This window comes from Opisthocomus hoazin, chromosome 9, assembly GCF_030867145.1.
Source record: "Opisthocomus hoazin isolate bOpiHoa1 chromosome 9, bOpiHoa1.hap1, whole genome shotgun sequence".
Classification (NCBI taxonomy): domain Eukaryota; kingdom Metazoa; phylum Chordata; class Aves; order Opisthocomiformes; family Opisthocomidae; genus Opisthocomus; species Opisthocomus hoazin.
The window spans coordinates 28,483,973-28,507,115 of NC_134422.1; the positions used below are offsets into that span (position 1 = coordinate 28,483,973).

Sequence of the window (23,143 nt, forward strand, 5' to 3'; positions counted from 1 at the left end):
GCAAGGGCAGCCCTAAATAAGATTATAAACTAACAGAGAAAGCAGCCGCAGAGTATTTGAGTAAGCTTGCACTGATTCAGTATATCTTCCAATGGCCAGGACTTCAGCAGATACTAACGCTTCCTTGCCTGATCACACCTCCCAGACTCTGATGTGGAAGCAAAAAATTCTCACCTGCCCACTCTTGCAAATGTATGTCTTTTAGTATGATATATAATAACCAAGCCCACAGAAAGGATTTAAGGAGGATATTTTTCTCCTTTTTTCCTCCACATCAGGAGAGATCCAGTCTGAAAGAACTGTTAAAATGACATGAAGTTCATAGCCTGAATGGCAGTTTGGAATCTATCTCTGCACAATTTTCAAGCGAGCTTTTTCCTTAAGAAAAGACACGTACACATTTAACCAAAACAGCAGAGTCCAAGAAAAGAAGTAAATTGAACTTTGCAGCATTTCTTACCATGATGCCAGTGTGAATCATTATGTAATGTACAGTTTGAGTAACATCAGCTGCATGGATCAAATTGTGATATGGATTTTTGTATTTGCTGTAACCAACTTCAAGAGCTTCAGCAAATGAAATCAGGTTGGGGACAGGGATCTGGGGGGAAGCAAAAATTGAAATAAATGATTTTTTCCTGCAACAGCTCTAAAGTTAATCATGCAATAAACAACACAAATATACCATAGAATTTAGTTAACAAACAGCAAAAGAAAAATTTACAATTTAAAGGTCTAATGTCTTAGGTGTATCAGGGAGTCTTCACCCAGTTCTTGTAGATGTTTTACCCCTCTACACACATCCTGCACAACATGTTGCTAGTGTACAAGAGACTGCAGAGCTATCAACGAAATAGTTTTCAAGACATGCCTGTCTGTCTGTACCAGGAATGCATAGATTGCTCATATAATAAAGGCATGAAAGATGGAAGTCTAATGACAGGATTATCTCCTTTTCTTCATCAGCCTGAGACAAGGTTTCCTTGAATCTGATAGTATGACTTCCCTTCCTTCTCTTCCTCCAGACAAAGTATGAAGTACAGGTACTATGTAGTCCCACTTATGTTCCTGTATAATGAAATTACTTTTTCCTGAAGATTTTTTTCTTTATTTAAAAGCCCTGCGAGATGAACAGTGCGACTGAGAATGGGCTTAAGCCCCCTGAGTCAGCAATATTGTGTACTTTCTGGCTGCGGTGTTAATGGTACGCCTGGTGCGGGTCTGACTTCAAGCCCTCAGAGCATGAAGGGAAAAGCTTGATGGGAAAAGCTGAATTTGGGTTAGTTAAAATATTCAAACCAACCTCAGGGTGAGGTAGACTCTTCAAAAAGAGCATGCAGTTTTTCAGTGGAGAGATTTTGAAAGTATAATGAAACTTTTATTCGGTACTATAATAAATTTGGCATCTTGATCCATTTTCATCTCAGCCTTTCAATGTCAATTATAAGTACTCCATATTGTATTGCAACACCTTGCGAACACCATAGAAAAGCAGCGTTCTCTTTATATATCCCTCAAGCTGGTTAGGAGAGGAGGTTCAGCTGAAATCCCTGCACAGTGGTGGGCAACATACTATGATCTCGACCATGAAAAAAAGTACTTAGGACTAACTACAGTTTTCTGCCTTATTAGGAATCTTTGTTCCATGAAGCTGGGACACTGATTCAGTACTGCTGAGTAAATGGGCTGTATATATAATCTGTTTATTTAATGCTTACAGCATTTAGCTGCTCACTAGCAACTTTCCATCCCAAACTGACTTGACATGGGTCTACACAGCTTTCCATTTTTTGGGTTGCAGAAAAATTTGCATCCTCTGGGTGAAGTTCCATTTGGTGAACTGGTGGCATATTACACCACTTGATTTGTCTTATTCTTTGAAATTCTGTACTGCACTGTACAATTAAAAAAAAACATTTCAAACATATGCTGGCTTTCTTGTATTTTAAATGTGACATATTTATTTTTGCATACGTATTTTTATTTGTGGCTAGTTTCTGACCTTGAAACGGCTCAAAAGGTCATATCGGGTAAACAGCTCATACATCATAAATTTCAGACTGTGCTCTCCACTGGCTTCATTTAGGGCAAATACGTCAAAAGACCATTTATCAACATCCTGTAGATGAGGGGAAAAGAAAAAAAAACCATAAAATTTCCATCTGTTTAAGTAGGTTTCTAGTTAATCACTGGAAAAGAGACATTGGGTTTTTTTGGACAGAAGAGGGAGAGTTTGGTTTTTCTTTATTGTCCAGCTCTTTCAAATTCCTACTGTAGATAACACATTAATGACTATTTCAATATTAATGACTTATATAGTTGTGCCAGTTATGAATAAAACACTTGTAATATGACCTATGCAACCTTGTATGCTTCGAATCAAAGGCCGTAATATTTCATATTTAACTTTCTGCATATAAATTGCCTGCAGAACCTCGTGGAGCTGGTGCGAATACCCATCCTTTAAACAGGCTATTATGCCATATCATTAACACTATAGCCACATAGCATTTTGCGAATGATATAACAGGGGTTGGCTTTCAAGGGAAAAGATGAGGTACCATATTCTCCAGAAACGCCATTTTCTTCATTGCATACATAGTCATAGGAACTTTATTACTCCAAAAGATAGCCTTTTGGGTGAACTACAGTAATGGCTTAAATTCACAGCAAATCCTGTACTTGTTCCATAAGCTGCAGCTTCTTTTGTCAGCTCTATCCCAATACCATTTCTCCTTTTTCTTTCCTAAAGAGGAAACAAATGCTGCTGTCTCAGACACTGATTACCACACCACTGGGAGTTGATAAAAACATGGCTCACATTTCTATAAAAATTTCTGTCTAAATTTCATCCTATTGCTCTAATGACGTCTAAATGAAATCACAGCTAATCAGTGAAACAATAAACAGAATCATATGCTATTTGTGAATTTTTAGCCATTAATTTCTCTGTTCTGTGTGCTCAGTTCTGCAGTACTATGGCTAGGGCATGTTTGATAGAAAAATACATTAATTTCACCCTAAAAGTCACTAAACATAAGTACAAATACATTCAAATTCCAGAAAAACTTCTTTCACCTTAAATGTTACTATCACTTCTGCTGGGTAAGCCAAACCAACCATGCTAGAAGTTCTTCTGTACATCCTAAAAAAACAAATAAAATGTTAAGGAATAGCACTCCTTTAAAAAGTACTGGAACAATTTCTCTTTTTTTTAGTTCACCTTCCACAGTTGGTAAAGAAACACTAAGCTATTTAAGGGTCTGATCCCAAAGGTGACATAAATGTTTTCATGAACTTCTGAGAAAAGCCCCTCTGCTGGTATATTAGTCTTTTACGTTAGTGCACTCTTCGGTACATTTTAGCGTAGAAGTTTCAAAGCCACAAAGTTCCCTCCCGGAATTTTCAAAGTCCAGAAGATTTCATTACAAATTTAGAAGTTTCATCTGGAATTCTGTACACAAAACAGAGTGACTGCAGAAATCGAAACCTAAAATCTGGCTCAAAGATTTGCTTCAGATTCGTCCCACCACTTACAGGATCTTCAATGACAGACACTGTGGTTAAATGCAGTACTTGCTGTAGTAAGAAAAAAAAGCTTTCACCTTTCTACAAAAATCCCAGCCTGTACAGCATGCACAATGCTTCGGAATTTGGGCTTTTCTTCAGGTCTCCTTTTCACTATTCCCATTTCCCTCGTGAATGTAGAAGCTAACCAGTCTCGCACTTCCAGCGGGACCGAATCCGACTGGATGTCAGAGAGCTCATCCTCAGTGTCCAAAAGTTTCCTACAAAAAAATGAATACAAGGTAACTGAGAAGATGGCAGACTGAAGGAAAAGGAGTATGGACAGGAGAACAGCTAACAAAACTTAATTTAATGGGAGCAGAAGTTGTCTGTAGAATGGACTCAGCACATCACTAAATGTCTTCTCTGGTAGACACACTGAGGCCACTGGGAAGCTGGGCACAGCACATAGCTTCCCTCTCTCCCACTGCTCACATTTCAGAAGATAAAAGATATTCAAACACAAGATATTCAAGTAAAGACAAGTGAAGATTTTCCTACAAAGATGACACAGTTTTGGTGGACTGAAGTGTAATCAGTAAGTCACAAAATCCTAAGGAGACGTCTAAAACAGTGGCTGACATGAATGTGTATACAAAGAGGGGTTGCTGCTATAACTGAAAACACCAGTGGTCTGTCTGATCTGTCCTCCAAAACTGTACAAAAAATGTTTTGATACTTACACACAAAGTAAATTATATTACATAGCAATGCTATGGTGAATGCTTTTCAATGAACACCCTTTATACATGCTCATCAGGCTATTCCAATGCAATAAAAGTATTAAAGAGGATTAATTCCTTCCTTATGGAGACCTGTATTCCTGTTCAAGGCGTGGTAACAAAATCATAGCTGTAAAGATATTCTACAAGATTGGATTGCAAGTCAGCTTTCACAGTTCTTAGTTGTTCAAAAAATTAGAAAAGTTATGTATACCGCTTGCAAAATAGAAAAGATATTAAAAAGAAACTTCAAAAAAACTGAATTGGAGGACATAAGTTTAGTTAGAATAAACATATAACTAGATATTATCTTAAAACAGACCAAACACTTCAATTCAACACTTCTATAAACTTACCAGATGTAGGAACACAACGTTTTTCTTGCTGTTATTTGCTGCTAGCACTCAGTCTGCTAGGGTTTTCCAAGAACCAAATCCCTTACCTAGTCTTTCATGCAATTATGCAAGAAACCCCAGTCAGGATGACCCAAACATACGTAAAACATGCCACCCTTTTAAAATGTTTTATTAAAAGTGGTATCAACTGAATTTTTTGATTACGTAGATCTATTTCTCTAGTGTTATCTTTCTGAAACTGCTCAAGTTTGCATGAATTAGACACAAAGCAATAATGGACAAAGTATTTTTGAGTGTGATTTTCTTATCAGATAATCCTCTTGTCAAGCTAAAACTTGGGTCTCTTCTCCTGAGTGAACAAGATTCCTGGGAAATATATCTGGTGGGAATTTGGCTAACGGTATTTGCAGATGGGTATTTGGGAGAGAAAAATTTCATATTCTCTTACCCATTTTCATGTTGTCACCTCTGCCACTCTCTTTTCCTTCTACTCACCATAACTCTGTTGACTCTTTCCCCTGTTTGTGTACTCTTTCCTCAAATTTATTCAGTGGCTCTTTCACACCTTTCACTTTCTCTGTTTCTCTTCTTCAACATTTTCAAAACCTTGCCTAACCCAGGTCTTCTCTGTTATATAGGGCATATGGAGGAATTGAGCAGCAACGTAAATTATGAAGAAAAGCCTGAACTATAGTTCAAAGGAATCCCCATGTAAGTCTAATTCTTACTAAGGGATTATAGGAAGCATGATGCCAGAAGTGTCACAGAAATTACTGGTAAACAGTGACCATAGTATATTTGTGCTAATCCGCCCTGTTCTCCGTTTCAGCAGCTCATCCAGCTGGCAGTATATTTTGTGAGACTTTTCAATCAGGGTTTAACAAAAAAAAAAAAAAAAAAAAAATCCATAAAATGCCCCCAACACCACCTCTGTTTACTGGACGAACAGCAGAAATGTTCCTATTTTTCAGGGACATGAATTATCAGACTAGGAAGGCTCTTTAACACAGAGTGCAAGAGGAGCAGAATGGACAAGAATGATGAGATTTTCTGACAGTGGGACACAGGCCAGAAGTCAGTCATTTATTTTGCAGGAGCAGGACTTGTGTAGAGCAAAGCATCTTGGCAAATTATCTTGCAAAACTGAACCAAGGCTGAGAATGGCCATAGGTCAAAGGCTATAAATTGATTTTATTCCCTAAACTAAAAACTATGTTACAGTCCACTTAAAATACCTACTAGTCTAACACTGTTATTAAATATCCCTGGAGAGATGAGTACATTTATATTTCTGAGGAATATTTGACATTTGAAGTATAATCAGGAATAAACCTTACAATCCCTAAAGCACATTTTTGTAACTACTCCAACTGTTACTCAAGCAGGATGAAATTATTCCAGTGACAAAAGGACCATGGGCATTAGGCTGCCTCAGAGCACGTAGCAGGGATATTCCACATCACCGGTGCAGCACGAAGCAGAGCTCTCCATCAGTTTGCTATCGTCTGATGCAGATCAGACTGTGGAACAAGTCCCGAGCTCTGCAGATACGAGCCACTGGAGTACAAATTAAGGCTATGAAGACACACCTCTGTTTCTCTAATCTTTTTAACCATTCCATTTGTAAAATACGAGGACTATTCAGTCTGCAAATGATAGTAATAGGAATTACTTTATAAAGACAGAATTCTAAAAAAGTGTTTATCTAACCAGTGATTAGAGGTGACTGAACAATGTGCTATGGGAGGGAAAGAGTTTCAATGTCTCTGGTTCCTACTTAAATAACTAGGAAAGCAACTACATAGAAGTATGTTGTAAGTACAATCCTTTGGAAGTACAAGCTCTTACAAATCCCCCAAGCTCGTAACTTCCCATAACCTTGGTAACTTCTCAAGAAGAATTAGTTTCTTTCAGAAGCGCAACTGACACAACATTTAAGGAGAGCAAACAAGGGCTAGTCATTCATTTCATAACTGTCTATTTTCTACACGTTCCTGACCTTTTGGAGAATAAGCTTCATATTGAGGAAAATTGCTCATGACATCTGCATTGCTAGAAACGGCCTTTGAATAAATTTGCTAATGATTGCCATTCTTCTGTAATTACAGGGACAGGGCGCATATATGGGTTTACACATCTGAATAAATGGATGGCTAGATGCATATATAATTTGATGGTAATTTTATTTAGGAAGGGAAATAAATTAGGTTATATATTGCACTATACAAACTATGATTAAATATCACAAATTCTTAGAATCCAATATTCAACTCATTTAATAGCTTGTAACTTCTGTCTACTTTTATTTGTCTAGTTATACCTTAATCATAAAATACAGTATTCCTATTATATTTTCATGGGTATGAACATATATGGATACATACACAATATTGTAGATTCTGTGAAATACATCTAATTGTTCACCTTTTACTCAGTGACTGTGAAAACACGTCTTTAAAATAACCCAAATAAAGCAAATTTATACGTTGAAACATAAAACCATCAAGTTGCTTTTATCAGTAATTCTACTTACTCTTTACGAAATGAACATATATATCTCTAAATTTTACTAAATGTAACAAAAAGAATCTTCAGCAGAAGTATCATAACTTGTACACACTCAGCAGAAGTACTAGTGGTACTTCAGTACCTACATTACAATAATAGTTGAAATTTTTCCTCCAACGAGAGCCAGTTTTTGATCGGTCATGGCTATATTTTTTCACAGGGATCTTTTTCTTTTTATGTCGAACCATTTTACAGCTTGTCTGCTTGCCCCTAGTCTATTGATGTAGATCACCGCAGTGAGTGCATCAGTTAAATCACAGAGCCCCTGCATGCCTGTCCTTCCTGCTGGTACTACTTCTTTTGCTCAGAACTGAATTGCAACAAAGGTTGACTCTGAGCAGACATACTATTATGTCACTCTGATGCAATCACTGAGCATTATAACATCATCGTTTCTTTGAATAAATTATACAGCACAACGTCATCTATAATTACTGGGAAAAAAACATAACAGCCCAAAGTCTATATTCAGAACATTTTTATTCCTGTTTACATTACTGCTATTTTTATTTATATCTATTTAGAACTGAGAACTTTCAGAAGCTTCAGTAAAATCAGTGAATCAATGGAAGTTTTTGGTGTTTGGTTTTTGCCTAATGAAAGTTATTACTGCCCAGATAAATGGAAAATATTTAATATATTCTGCATTCTGTAATTCTACTGTTATGCAGACTTCTTGCGCTGACTTGCTGCTTTATGAATCGCAGGTGAATAGGTAAATTATTATTATTGGTGATTATTCAGGATGCCTTTAAATTAAAAAAAAAAGAGGGGGAAAGGTGAAGCAATATCAGAAGACAGGGTCAAAACAAAGACAAATAGGGTTAAACCACTGAACTTCCTGCCAAATATTACAGGGATTTTTGCAAGATTTGCCATATAATTTGCAATTGTAAATTGTAAAATGTAATTTGTAAATTGTAATATAATTTTGCAACATTTTGCAATATGTAAACTTTTAAATAGGTTCAGAAATGCCATTGGATAAATTAATGAGCAAAAGAACAAGTGACCATAGCTGTCAAACACAAGACTAGAACCTCTGGCTTAGAAAATACTCGGAGGGGAGTGACTGCAATATCTGCAGCCTCATCCTCCAACGCAGCCACGCTGAAGATCAGGGATGACGGTCATTTACTTTCTATTTTAAAGCTACATAGTTGTTCCACAAAGTCAGCCTTAAAGTAAAACTCTACTGAGAAAAATCCCATTCAACTGGGAGGCATGAACTCCAGTATCCTAGCTGAATTAAATAAAAGTTAATATACCAAAGCACGCACACATATTCTTTTCTCCCCTAAAGCTAAGCAACACCTAAAGATGCTAAAAAACAAAACAAAAAGCTCTAACACAATGTGCCACAGAAAGTACTTTTTTTCAACACAAAGTCAGAATTTCAGGGTTACATACACTTATTTTCCTCATATATCATTATCCTATTAAGTAGATGCAACATGGGGAGGAGATACGCGTGGGAAGGAGAGGGGGAGGCTTGGATTATTTAATTCTATTCTTTCCATGAGTGGAACTCCCATTGACAGTTGTGGGAATAAGTAATATATGGCCCATGGCATTTCAGCTTAGCAATCAATTAATATTGCAGTCATAGGAACTAATAACCTGATCTTCTTGTCACAGTACTGTGTTTTTTTGCCAAGAATAATTCTTCAAAATTCAAGTAGTGATACCTTCTAGCTCTCTTTTCACTTAATCAGAATTTTAAATATAGTAATGGAATAGTCAGAAGTCTATTTCATTTCCCTTCAGAATATATCAGATGTACTATCAAGGAGAAGAAAGAAAAGAAAATTTTAAAAAATAAAATTAGATAATGGCTATGGTGAAAAAATCCATCAATGCTGACCAGACAAGCTGCCTAACAGAGATGGTGATAGATTTCCAGAGGAGGAATTGAGAAGGGCATATTAGCTCTTTACCTTTTAGTGAATTAATCAAGGTAATGATCAGCCCCTTAAGAATGAATTGATCAAAGTCCTCTTCTAGATCCAGGATCCAGAAGGCAAAGAATTTATAGTCCAAATAGCCAATTAACATTTTTATCAATTATTTGTGTTCTAGTGTCTCACTATCTTCGTGAATAAGCATTAATCAATATATCAAATCAATATTTACATCCTCTATAGTCCACTACAATTTCCACTAACATCCACTAAAAAATTCCCTTGACTCTCACTGAGGATAAACAAATTGCAAATATAATTGAAGAGCCTTCTTATTACATAAAGGTCCTTCTAAAGGAAATGATAAATTTACCAACACATTGTACTCTTCAAATTTACCACATCCTCAGTAGAACTGTCCTCATATTAAGAACTACCAATCAATTACAATAAACGGCAAACACTCTGGATGAAATACAGCTTTTACAACAGCAGGTAAGTAATGTGGTAAGGATCATTGCTACTGGAAACATTCCTTTGTTCATATGTACTGCCTATTCAGAAATACAGACATACATACCAAAGGCCACCAACAATTTAAGATTCAGGTCAGGATATTAATGATTAAAAAAATAACGTTTTTCAGGACCACAGCTGTGAGCTAGTGTATTTTCTTTTTTTAAATTCAGGTGCTCTAATGTGGTATTCTGGAAGTTCTATAGGACAGGGACTCTCTCAGGGCATGACTCATACACAAATTAACAGCAATAACTTTGAGATACAAAAATTCAAAACCTTCAGAAAAGGGATGCAGCCATTTATTAAATATCCTAACTGAACTGAAGAATTTTAGTCAGAATTTAACAGATTTTCAGTGATTTTAAGTGGGGTTTTTTGCAGAACTTTGATGCTGTTGTAAGCTTCCCTCTCAGAAAAAAAATCTTTGGCTTAGTACAAAAGATTTTAAAGGCTTACTTTAAGCTTTTATAAAGGTGGAATATACTGAACTAATCTCAACACAATAAGCTTTTTCTCAATATAGCTTTTACAGAAGTATCATTTGTAGATTCCCTTAACGGATGAACTGAATTGTTTTCTTCAAATGGTATATTTGTTGCTGACCAAGCAACTTCAGGCAAAGCATACTTAACCATGAGTTGGCCATGGAGGACAGCAATACACACTCACAGCAAACTTGACTGAATATTCAAGATTGTGATTTAACTCCATGCTTAAATAATTGCCACTTCCAATCGCTCCTCAACTAAGTCAGCTCAGAGAGCACTCATATAGACCATATTTTTCATCTGGCAAATAATTACCAAATAGGGCATTCCATTCCACTTGCTTTATCCTTGTATCATTAAGTGGATTATTTTCTCTAATATTCCCAGATTTTTTTCAGAAAACCTTACTTTGAGGAGAAATATTGTCTAGATACTTCAAAATAAAGTACATCCTTGACTGAATGCCCCACTGTTCTGTGAATGAAACTCTTAGTTATCTTCATGTATGAAAGAACAAATTAATCTGCCTTTCAAGGTAGAGAGACTGGGAATATAAGCTTTTAAAAATTTTAACAAATATCTACATCTCTTTGATATAAGAGGATTTGACTTTCTCAACCCTTGCACCTGCAAGGAGATCTGCCGGTGTGACCATCTCTGCTGGTTACCCTGAACAGATAACAGTGTCTGAATTAGCACAATTTCATCTGTAACCACAGCCTTAGAGTCAGTGAAACCATATGATTCACAAAGCCACCTAGCTGTTGTATGCTACGGGTGGGAACAGAATGCAAATGGTCCTGTAATGTCACGCAACAGGCTCCCGCTGTGAGATGCTCAGCAGCAGCTGATGTAGCGCCAGCTTAGAGCCTTGCAACACTGGTACTAAAATATGGCTTGTGAAAATGAAACAATACAAGCAACACAAAAGATGGAGCCTTCACTGACTTTTGTTTCCATTTAAAATACAAAGAAGCCGCTAAACCTATATCGATGGCTAGAAGAGATTAATAGAAAGCACAGGAGTATCAAACAAGTATCCCAGTTCATTATTTTTTGAGATATTGATTACTAGCCTAAGATGGAGCAGCTGCCATGGACTCAGGTTCTGTTGCAGTACTGAAAAACTTCAAAACACCAGGGAACAGCCTTCTCCAGCTTGCAAACATAACCAAAAACTGCGTACTGAAACCTGCCCAAGAACAGGCTACATTGACCGTTTCTCACCTCAGGATCTCCTGCAAGCGGGAGAATTTCATTTAGTTGCTGGGCTGTTGCTAAGATCCATTCACACCTCCACAACACACAGTTCTGTGAGCACCAGCATCTAGCCGAGCTTTTGCTGCTTACTTCTTCCTTATACTCCACAAGACAATAATATACATACGCGTGTTCCTATCACAGGCACTTCTGTAGAGCACTTTAAGGGTCACACTGACGTTTGGTGAGACAAAATGATGAAATTCTTTCTTTTGTATGTGACACAATCACAGTTTAAACTATTTCCCTTTTGTCCACAATCTGAAGCTATGTTTGTCCCTGCTTTCAGTCCAGAAATCACAGAAATATTTTGTGCGTTACTGGAGTAGTGCACTGCAAATTCAGTATGGTCCAACATGTTTATTACAACAGCAGATACAAAGTTTGGGTTTAATGACTGTCTTTTTAGCTAACATTATACATATCAGAATGTGCACTTATTTTTAAATAAGAGCTTTTTCTCAAGAAGGACTGTGTTTACCACTATAATATCATTGAAATACCTTCACTATTTCCACACCTCTCACGCAAACATACATTGTTATAACACCACTTACCCTTCATGAGATTTCCTTTCGCTTCATGAATGTAGCAATAACCTGTATTTGTTATTTTGTCTTGTTAAATCAAAGATGCTCAAAGCAATTGCCAGCTATACACAACGGATCTACTTCATACATTACTGAAAGACGGTCTCTTCTAAGTCAAAAGTTCTCAAGAGCTTAAAGCCTTTTAAAAGGGCGTAACAGCCTAAAAAAACCTAAAAACCTTGTATGGAATTGAAACAGCACAGATAAATATCCTCCTGAAATCAGGTATATTTTCTAAATTACTAAGGCATTTAAAAAATGCAAGACGCCCATAATTGGAATAAAATATTCTGCTTTTATCCAGAACAACTTAAAAATGCACTCCACAAGAAGTTTAGGTTTTTTGTTTTATTTGGCTTTGGAATATATATGAATATTTTAAATTTTTAATTGTAATTTCCATCTAGATTTTATTTGACTTATTTTCTTCTCAGTTAGCATGAATAAAGAGCTGTGTTTACAAGGAACGGAACAGCTGTCATGAGTGAATTATGAGGCTTTATTTCTTTCCTGTTTGACTCTAAATATCCTCCTTCCACTACCTTGAGCCAAGTGGCAGGTAAAAATGGAGAAAATTCTGCAAGATATATCCACATTATTTATAACACCTATTGAGTAAGTTTGAACTTCTTCCACAGAGGAGATCCGCCAAGGGGATGGAACTGTGAGAGTTTCACTGATTATTTTCAGCAGACAGTGAACCTCCGCTTCAGGCACCCAAGCGCCAGGATTTCTTTCAAGGAAATGTTTAGTACAGCTGATCATTATTCAGCACTGAGAGACGCAGCAGTCCTAAAAAGGGCTTGTTAAACAAGCTTATTAATTGATTTGGGGCCACAGACAATTAAGCTCAGGAAAGCACTTGCACATGTCTGATTTCTCTGTGCTTTACAACTTTCCATCAGCTGAGAACTTTTTATATGGGATATTGACAGTCATTGCCCTAAACCAATTTTTCATAACTTTGGAAGGTTATCCTTACTGTCTATCCCTGTTTTTAAGGAGTCTGCTCTCAGAACTCCATAAATAAAACCTGTTGTGCTATTTCTCCGCCTTTTCCCCAATCCAACTACATATAGTTTTAGAAAGAGTATATAAGGGAATGAGTATATGTACATAACTTTAAAAAATGCTATCTTATTCTCAGATAAAAGGCTATAGTATAGAGCAACAGAGGAGCACATGAGGAATGTAAGAGGACCTGAGAAATATACTTCAACCTCTACTAAAGGGCTTGAAATCTACAGACCATTTCCAGCTGATTGTTGCACTACAAATAAAGATTCAAGGTTCTGTCAGCCTGTACATTTGCATGTACTTCTCTGTGCACACACAGCTTCATAGAATGATACAGCCTTTCCAACCAACTCAAATAAAGCAACAATATACAGGAAAAAAATGGGTATCTTCTACTGTAAGAAACTGGAACTGATCACTGAAAAAAGCCCAGGCTTATAGAGAAAAGTGGTCTTGCTAGACTAATGCCTGAGATTTAATTTTTAAGTAGCACAAATGGTTCGCCAGAGCTGTGGTACAGGACAGGCTCTTCCTTGATCCTTGGCTACATTACTGAACATGCTCTGTGAGATACCTTATACTTGGATCTCTTTATTGAACTTAGTTTTGATTTTAATTTTCACTTTTTTCATCTCTGTGCCTGTGAAGAACTACAGAAGGTCCTTCTGCAATAGGTGTGGGACCATGGGCAGGACCATTTTTTTACACTGTTTAATAGGATGCACATCATAACGGAAAGATGAGTTACAATGATGCTCCTAACCAGCTCTCTGTTAGTTGCTATTCCTAATCTCACTGTAGAGATATTTAAAAGGGTTTTCTCTCAGCTGATATTGAGGTCTGTCTCACAGAAAGGCGGGGAAGAAGAGAACACCACAGACAGGATTTTAGGTGGCTGGTTGAAGCTCCTCTGAGGTCTTCCTCTGCTTGGATATGTAAGCAATGGGTCAGTAAATTCATCAGGACAAAACCCAGGGCTCAAGCATGGTCTTAAAATAGAAAGCACGAGTATTTTCATGTGAGTTGCAGAAACTCTGTACTGAACCTTTGGTCCTAAGCCTGCAATACGTTGTACCTTGTAGAACCAGCCATCATTAAATTTTCTACCTTCTAAGCCGAATCTCAGGAACCGTTATATCCTGTAAAGCATGCATGCAACTTCCTTCTCGGACTTAGTTAATAAAAGTAATCTGTACTCGGATGGTTTTCTCACTGCTTTACTTAGTGTATTAATTGTTATTGCTCTATACTATAACAATTACTGTTATCAATACAGCAATTCATATGTAACAAACTTAACTGACGTCATTTGAACTTTGCAATGTATAAAAGTGCATGTTCAGGCTGGAATGCACCACTCGGCTTTTGCTCTAAACTATTAATTCTAATCTGCTAATGAGTTCAGTTAACTCAGTTCCAGACTCCCAACAGTGGTAGCTCTGTGCAGGACAAAGAACCTGTATTCTTTGGTGGGAACAATGACAAATGTAACCACACAAGCTAATTCCAGCCTCCCTTCCCATTTGACTCAATGATACACTGCTTCTGCTCCCTTAGGATTATCTTCCCAGAAGCTGGAGAGACCTGCTTTGTGTGTTTATCTTTAAATGTCTTACTGCAGATTTAGACTACAGAATACTGCTCATGGTATTTAAAATGTGATTATCTTTGCAGTTTGCCATGCAAAAGAGTTTACTATGCAAGCAGCGGTGCAGACTACAGTTTCTCTCTGCCACACAATAAATGTCTTAATTTAAAAATTGTTTTTAATGGGCAAGTGCCAAAATTTAAAGCAGCACTATATATAATATTTTCCAACTAAGAAGCCAAGGCTCAGCCTATATTCTTAGCATAAATTTAAGACAAATACCATCAGGTTAAAAAAATGCATCACTCTGAATTTCACAGAGACTGCATTAGTCAAAGAAAGAGAAATTAAAAACAAAATCAAACACTATAAACCAAAATGAAAAATACAGAGTACGAAATGCAAAACATTAAAAATAAGAGAATAATAGTTGCAAAGTAGGTTTTATTAAAGTTATTTTCTTTTTAACTATTACTTACAGTATAAGTAACATGGGTAAGAAAAATTGTATTATATGTCTACTTACATAGACTTCAGAAATACAGCTATCTGTACAGAAAGATGCACATAAACCATATGCTTAACACATATTTATGTAACGAATGCTACCAAAATTTGATAGGCTTACAAACTCACTTTGAAGCTGGATTAAAGAATAAAAAAATTCAATAAATTAGAACACAGCAAGATACCTGTCTCAGGTTTGTTTGATTTCCTTTCTGACTTAGCAGAGTAAAATACCTGGTTGTTCTGCAAAATACCGGATGCAATAAATAAGATTAAACATTGTTGTGCATCAAGCTAGGGAAGAGAAAAAACTTTATCCATATACTGAAGTAGAATTTTTGAAAATAAGTCATCACTGTTACGGGGTCATAATGCCCCTAGGATTAAGAAAATAGCCTGAGGACTATGAAAACCTTCTAAACCCCTATAAAATTACATATGTTTATTTTCATTTAGGCATTTAAATAATCCTGCTGTTAAGTTCTATGAGGGCAATTACCTTATTTAAATATTTGCTTACAGTAAAAATAATGCACCTGTTACTGCCAAAGCCCATATATTTTCGGGTGTACTAGTTTTCTCTGTGTATGAAATCTCTGTTACTTGTCTCAGTGCTCCCACATAGAGACAGAAAGACTGGATTCCTCACTGTACCAATACTATTCATTTCCACAGACACCTCAGTTTAGAAACTAAATAAATCTCACATTATTTTCATAGTCCCGGTACTACTACTGAGAAAAAGCAATGAATACTATACCCATTTAACCACAGTGTTTGGGAGATACGTGGAAGGAATAAGCAGTGGTTTATGTCCTTGTCCCCTATGCAGGTTTGACACAGCTCCCATGGTTATTAATACAAAATACTTGTTTGCGCTCTGACCACTGGTGGCAATACAATATCCCGTAACACAGGGGAGAGAGGACCACAATCTTCCAAAGCTTCCTCAGCACGTGAGATGTGCCAACAAGATTTACATTTAGAACAATTACTAAAAAATGAAATTCTATGGCCTCTATTGTGGTAATCTGAGCCCAAAGAGAAGTTTGTTCACCATTTCTTTTCTCTGTCTCCCTACGGACCTGTATCAATTCAAATACGACTACAAACTAAGGTAAATCCAGAAATCAACCATTGATTCAATGTAAAAGAAGATTAACTTAAATCAGTCAACAACACTGATATAAATATATCCACAGTGGTATATTAACTACCAGTAATTAAAAATATTTAATTTGAATACATTCAGTTTTATTATGAAGTCCAGGTCCTTTGGAAGTCACACAAGCTGGTTTGTCCAAGTCTGTTCAGTTAAGCTTAATTTAACAAAATCTGTCAACATCTTCATGACACATGAGCACTTTTGAAGTCACTGAGATCCCTAATGCTTTTCAAGTTACATATTTAACTTGGGATCACTAAGAACACTTCTGAAAGTGTCCCTAAGAACTCTATTGTGGCAGAGAGGCTGCTCAGATCATCTTTTAACAGAACTGGACATACATGCACTCTAAGAGCAGGACACCAGTATAAGTGATCCTGCCAAACTAATCTCTAATATAAACTCTGACAAACGGACCATTGGTACCAGGTTATTTTGCTATTATTTTCATTCTTCTGTTTTCAAATGGGTAGGCTTTATATTGCCCAATAGTAGATGCTCCAAATTCTCAACTGGCAAGGTCTGGTGTGTGAATCACGCACGTCAAAGGAAACAGGAAAAATTGAAAGCAGTACATTAAGCACTGTATCAGATATGTAGATTTGCAAGGGGCGGGGAGGGAGACAGAGGAGAGACAGTGAGTTAGGTCCATGAAATAATAAGCGCAATGGCAGACATCTTAAATGTAGTATGGAATCAAGACATACACTGCATGCTCCAGCATTATTGAAGAAGTTTTGGCAGGCATCTCTACAAGACCATTCTGCTGAGGAAAAAACTACAAGAGGCCAGAACACTAAAAAAAAAAAATGGTAAGTTAGCTAGTTAATTTCAATATAGTACATATAATAAAATTCTTTCAAGAAGCCTAATACTTAGAACTTCTAATGTAATTGGAGTCAATCCACATTAAAGATGGTTGCCAGTAATACTGCTAGTAACCATAATCATAAACAAAGTATCAAATATTATAAAATACATCACAGTTTTTCATAAATTTACTTATTTACAGGCCAGATTATAATATTCTGACTCATCTCTGTGAGCATTTCATTCCAAAACAGCTCGTTTTTTTCAGTCATACAGTCCTCAGCATGATTATTGGTATGTGGCCTGTGGGGGTAAGAAAATCCATCCTTCAGAGAATTCTTATGACTTTATACTGTAGACACTTGACAAATGCAGGAGACAAGAAGTAGGCAAACTCTCCGGACGCTGGTTACATCTGACCTTTGGAATCCTACTTGCTGTAACCTTGCCACTAAAAGACCTAAGAGCCACACAGAATTCTTCTGATGTGCAGAGACCTTCAGCTCATGTCAGTTACGATTGCATGCAAAGACCAAAATTCTAAAATGTGATTCCCAGCATTCTTTCCTTTTTGTTTTTTTTTTCCCCCCTCAGACTTACCTGGTTTCATCAATATAAACTGCCTCCAGCACAGATGCTGCATATTCAATATTCTTTTTTAAATCCACCACATTAACGTCACCCTTCTCCAGCTGCTTTACCAAGCATCTTAATCTGTGAAAAAGAAAATAAAAATATCAGTGCATTGCTTATACCAAATTTTAGCGGCTGCATTTTCTATTTGAAATATTGGAACCAACACAATAGCCAATGTAGAGGCAAGAGACCATAACTGCATTTCTTCGGTTTTTTTTTTAAATATCTGGGTTTAGAACGCACATAACAATGAACAGTTGTAGGATTTTACAGCTTGCTAAATTTGTCAGATCTATTAAGAAAAGGCATATACATTCCAGTAAGTCAGAGAGGACTCAGTAACTGCCATCAGAGTTATTTTGTATTAATTTGTGACATTACAATTATGCTTGAGCCTCTAATTTTGTTTAAATAATAAATGAAGCTTTGCAAATTGTCTTACTATAATTTTTCTGTGCTTAGAAGGTTGATTATAATTTTTTAATATCTACTATACACTGATTTGCTTTATTTAAATGTCCAGTACTTTTTTGCTGTAGAATTTGTATTTCTTACTAGCATGAGCTAATGTGGAGCTCCATTGTTTCTTGTTTACAGAAAATTCATCATTATACCAGACGAAAGGTGGTGCCTATGGCATTAGAAAAATCCAAATATTTTCCCAAGTGTGCTTTTACTTTTAGTTTTGAGAACATTCTTTTACATTACAAATACGGATACGCCCAAAGGGGATTTTATAACTCACGCCTCTGTAGCAATACATTTATACAGATAAACTCCTCTAATACCAGATTTTTCCTAAACTCTCTGCTGAGAACACTTCTGACGCTGCTCAACTTAACCACACAGAGTAGTCACAGCAGTGAAGTGAAAACCTTGTCAGTAACTGTACAGCTGTGACTATATGAATGCTTAAAGAAGTATGTGTATTTTCATTCTTTCTGTGCTATATCTCCAAGTTGAAATCATCTACAGTTTTGCATCATGTAAGATAAAGACTTCTGTATTTAAAGATACATCATTATTTTAACATAACTTTCATCAAATAATCTTTTTTATGTGTATGAAATGTGGAAAAATTGTGTGAAACAAGCATTTAGTTCAAAAGTGGATTGAAATTGAGTCAGCATTAAGCTGGCTTTACTTTCAGAAAAAAATCATATTTATGGTGTGAAAGAGCATATATAAAAATGTGCGATATGTTCTATATATTATATGTTATTTTTATTGGACTTATACAATGTTTGATTGGACTTAATTAAAACGCATGAATTTTAAAAAATTTCATGATATTCAAAGCAAATCTCTTATAAACTTGGAAAGTACTGTTCCATCATAAAAGCGCTTTCATGTTTTTCATTTTGAAAACATGAAAATTGTTTTCATTTTACATTTATTTGGGCTAAGCATAATTACATCCAAGCCCGAAAGGATAATTTTAGCAAACAGAGTTTTAAGACCAGTCTCTTCAGTTCTCCAAAGTCTTAATTCAATTCAAATCAGCATAGAACATAACACAAATAAGGCTTTTAGAAACCATATTTACTCGGTATTTTACACATCACATATCAATGGAACAGAAAATCTAGTGTCAAAAAATTTTCTCAGAGAAGAGAAGTGGGTGGATGAAATACTGTGGGAGTGCATCTCCTACACAGAAATCACCATATGCTACACAGAAATTACCTTACGCATGGGGAGACTGTTCCAGTACATAACTCTTTCCACTTCAGAGGTACCTTTAGACTGAAGAAGCTAATTCATAGACACTCACCCTGCAGTACCCAGCGCACGCACTGTAATTCTCCTGGGATGTCTGCTCCTCAGTAATGCACACCAGCACACATGCAACCCCTCCTGAGCACCAACGCCAAAATGCCCAGGTAAGTCTGGCAGCATCATCCCCGCTACCTGGAAACAGCTGTAGGGTGGTTCTGCCACTTGCAGTGTTCCCTCCATGGCTGACTAAGCCTGTCTCTGAACCACACTTTCCAGAGTGGAGGCATAAAAGGATTTAAAAATGCAACACTTCACAGCGGGGGGGGCTAGGCTGTGGCAGAACAATATTAGCTGAAAATGGCTTCAAATCCTATGATTTCCAGTGGTTCTATGTTTTCTTAGGGTATAGACCAGATGACAGATATGTGGAATCATTTTTATGTTTGCAGGAGGAAAGGAGTCCCTGGGGGAGCCTTTAAGCCACAACGACCTTGCAGTATCTAGCTGCATAGGTGGCAATCAACTGATGTAACTTGCCCTGTAGTTATAGTACATACACTGGGAGGAATGCAGAACACGGTAACAAACCGGGCAATTTGGAAAAGCTGCTCAGGCAAAGTTAAAGTGATTCTGAAGAGGTTACAGAATCGCGAAAGGACAAAATCTGTATAATCCAATGATGATCAGTGACCTTGTCATCTCATGCATCCACGCTTTGTGGAGATGTCCTCAAGAGTGTCTGTAGCTGGCCCAGTGCAGATCTATCTTAGAACCACAGGATTATTTTGGCTGGGAGGGACGTCCACCTGGTCCAAGCTCTTGCTCAAAGCAGGGACAACCTCAAAGTCAGGTTAGATCAAATTTCCCAGAGGCATTTCCACTCAAGTTTTGAATGCATGTAGATTTCACAAACTCTCTGAGCAACAAGTTTCAATGCTTAACCATCCTTAGGGTGGATTATTTTTTTTCCCAATATCTAACTGGAATGTTCTTTTGCAGCAACTAGTGGCCAGTGGCCCCCAGCCTTTGCTGTGCTCTTCCATGGGAAATCCATCTCTATTTGCGGTACAACTTCCCACTAGGAAGCTGGACACAGCGATAAAATCCTCCACAGTGCTGTTGATCAGACACTTGTCAGGCGATAATCATGAGGTCTACCCTAAAAATTAGAAAAATAGACTTCCAATGCAGCAAAACTAAGTGGGTTATAACAGTATATGAACGGTCAGAATCTACTCTGCATATTATGCATTAAAGTGAAATAGCCACAGAGTTTAAGAGCTGACATTTCAGTAATGAAACTAACATTTTTGTAAAGAATAAATATGTCAATTTATAAGACAAACCAACAAGTATTAAAATACTTAGAGCCCAACATTCTGCAAGACAAAGAAAATTGTAAAATGGACAACAAAAAGTAACAAAAAAGAATTATTACTCCAGCTGTTTTGGGCGGGATTTTTATATATTTGTTTGCTTTCCTTTTAATTAAGTGTGATAAATCGAAAGCAAACACGAGAAACATCATTAGAAAACCTGAAATGCTACTTAAAATTGGAGCTAATTGTATTATCCTGCCTGTGAACTGTGCTACTAATAAATAATAGACAGCAACAAGAGAAAAATGGAGGGCCTAACTGGTGAAATAGAAAAATGAACTGTTTGTACTGTTTTAAGGTGCAAAGAAAGTTGGATGCAGAGTTAATATAACACAACATGAAAGAAAGAATTTTTAGAGAAAAAGAAACATATTTTTTCTCTCAGGACAACTGAAAACTGCATTTTAAAACTAGCAGCCCCAGTTTGTAAGGGAGAGACATCTGCAATTAATTAAGGGAGTGGGTGGAGAACCATCTTCTGTCATATTGGGTAAATGCTATTAACAGTGCTGTGGTATTAAATGCTTTCACGGACTATCCAAATGCACTCTGCTCCTACCTATATTTCACACTGCCATCTTGTGAGGTTACCAGGACCAGTGTTGCCCCAGTCCTCACCTCCCCATGAAGTTGATGCCTACGCCCAACTGTGGGCAATAAGTTTTGAGGCCCACCCAGCAACACAGGCAAACCAGGTGAAAATGAGGATTTTACAAGGAGCCAAAGTAGCGTGTTCTTGATTAACAATATCAAAATCATGACTCAGTTGTTCCCTCCTTCATCATAAAAATTCTCCCATGTTTGAATTAAAGTTTTGATAAATCTACTGTAACTTTCAGGGGTTGTACCAAATTAAATGAGGATAGATTTCAGGTTATTTGACATGGCTTCCTACGACAGTTTCAGTAACTATAGAAAAAAAAAAGGTAAGATAAGGAATCAGTTATTAAAAAAGACTTTTTGCAATGTTGTCATGAGAAAATGTCTTTCTTCTATGCAATCAAGCAAAGTCGACAAGAGAAATATGTTTGGAAATACTGAATAATTGTCCTAAACACAGGTTACAAAGATAACAAAGAAAGGTGCCAGGGTGGGATTACTTAATAAGGGAGCTTGTAAGGTACAGAGGCAGACTAGTAGCACAACTTCAGATGTAATAAACCGCCTCTTCCTTTTCCAAGTGAAAATAAATCACCAGCGATGGCTGAGAATAAATGAGAGTTAAAGGTTCAGCTTAACAGTCTTGAAGAACCAGAAGAGGAAAATGCAGCCTGAAGTTAACTTCTGAACCTGAGAAAAAGACCCTGTGTCTGCATTCCCAAAGACTGCCTTTATCTGCCATCTGAGTCACCCCAGCACTGAGCACGGCAAAGAAACAGCTTTCTAACTTATGCAACTGGACTTCACTGAAAACTGTTTTGGAGACTTTGCACAAAAAAAAAGCTGGCTTTTGCCACAGATTCTATTAAAGGGGAAGTGAAATAAACTGTAAAATGTAAACTATAAGCTAACCCTACTTCCTATCATATTTTGAAATTAATGAAAGTCACTGTTGAAGATGGGCAATGAACACATGGGTAATTCTTTGAAAATAATAAACACATGCTAATACTAATTACAGAGAAATAGTTATTCACATTAATATTCAATAATCACAATGTCATTTTAAAAATTATCTGTGTTGGTTAAGTCAACTCCAATTACAAGTCGTAAATCATTATGTTCCCATAAACGTTGAGAAAAGCCTAGCTGTGTGCCAAATGTACTAATTCCTTGAAAAGATTATGAGTAAATACTGACAACTTGTTAAAAAGTTGAAGAGGAGAACAAATTATTATTTTCCGTAAACAATTGTTTCATGTTATGTTTGGACTACTTAATATTGAACAAGAAAAGTAAGTGGATAATTGTAATCTTTATTATACAAATGATTTGACCCTCTGAATGAACATTACAAACTAAAAATGGGCTAACGTGATGTGAAATTAAAGGTAAAGACAAGAGTAAGCATATTCTGACAATACGGTTAGTCACAGTTAAACACCACTAGATTTTAAAAACTTTGGGGAAGTGGGAAATTTTCCTCTTTTAAACTATTTAGAATTAAAACTGGAAACCAGTTTTGCTACCTGTAGTGATTCTTGTAATAATCAGTCAATTAATTTTCACAAACTGTAAAGAGCATTGCTCACCCAGTAGTTCCTCAGCTCTCAAAGGCAGAAGTTACATCCTCACTCAAACATGAACACTCTGAAAAAGGGCCAATATCCAGCAATTCCAAATCATTAACAGTGGGAAGTTCAGCTCATCTATTTAAAACAGCCCAATCCCACAATCCAAGCTGTTTTACA

General features: G+C 36.6%; 1 protein-coding gene across 12 annotated transcripts in view; it reads right to left on the reverse strand.

Annotated features, from left to right (window-relative positions):
• The window catches only part of PDE1A (phosphodiesterase 1A), a 235,525-nt gene that overhangs the window by 46,042 nt on the left and 166,340 nt on the right, over positions 1 to 23,143 (reverse strand). For all 12 annotated transcript variants that reach the window (XM_075430504.1, XM_075430512.1, XM_075430514.1 and 9 more), the window contains 5 exons: positions 17,659 to 17,772; positions 3,606 to 3,788; positions 3,079 to 3,145; positions 2,003 to 2,119; positions 461 to 601 (listed from right to left, as the gene is read on the reverse strand). In XM_075430504.1, the coding sequence (XP_075286619.1) occupies positions 461 to 601; positions 2,003 to 2,119; positions 3,079 to 3,145; positions 3,606 to 3,788; positions 17,659 to 17,772 (622 nt within the window). The remainder of the gene's footprint in view (positions 1 to 460; positions 602 to 2,002; positions 2,120 to 3,078; positions 3,146 to 3,605; positions 3,789 to 17,658; positions 17,773 to 23,143) is intronic.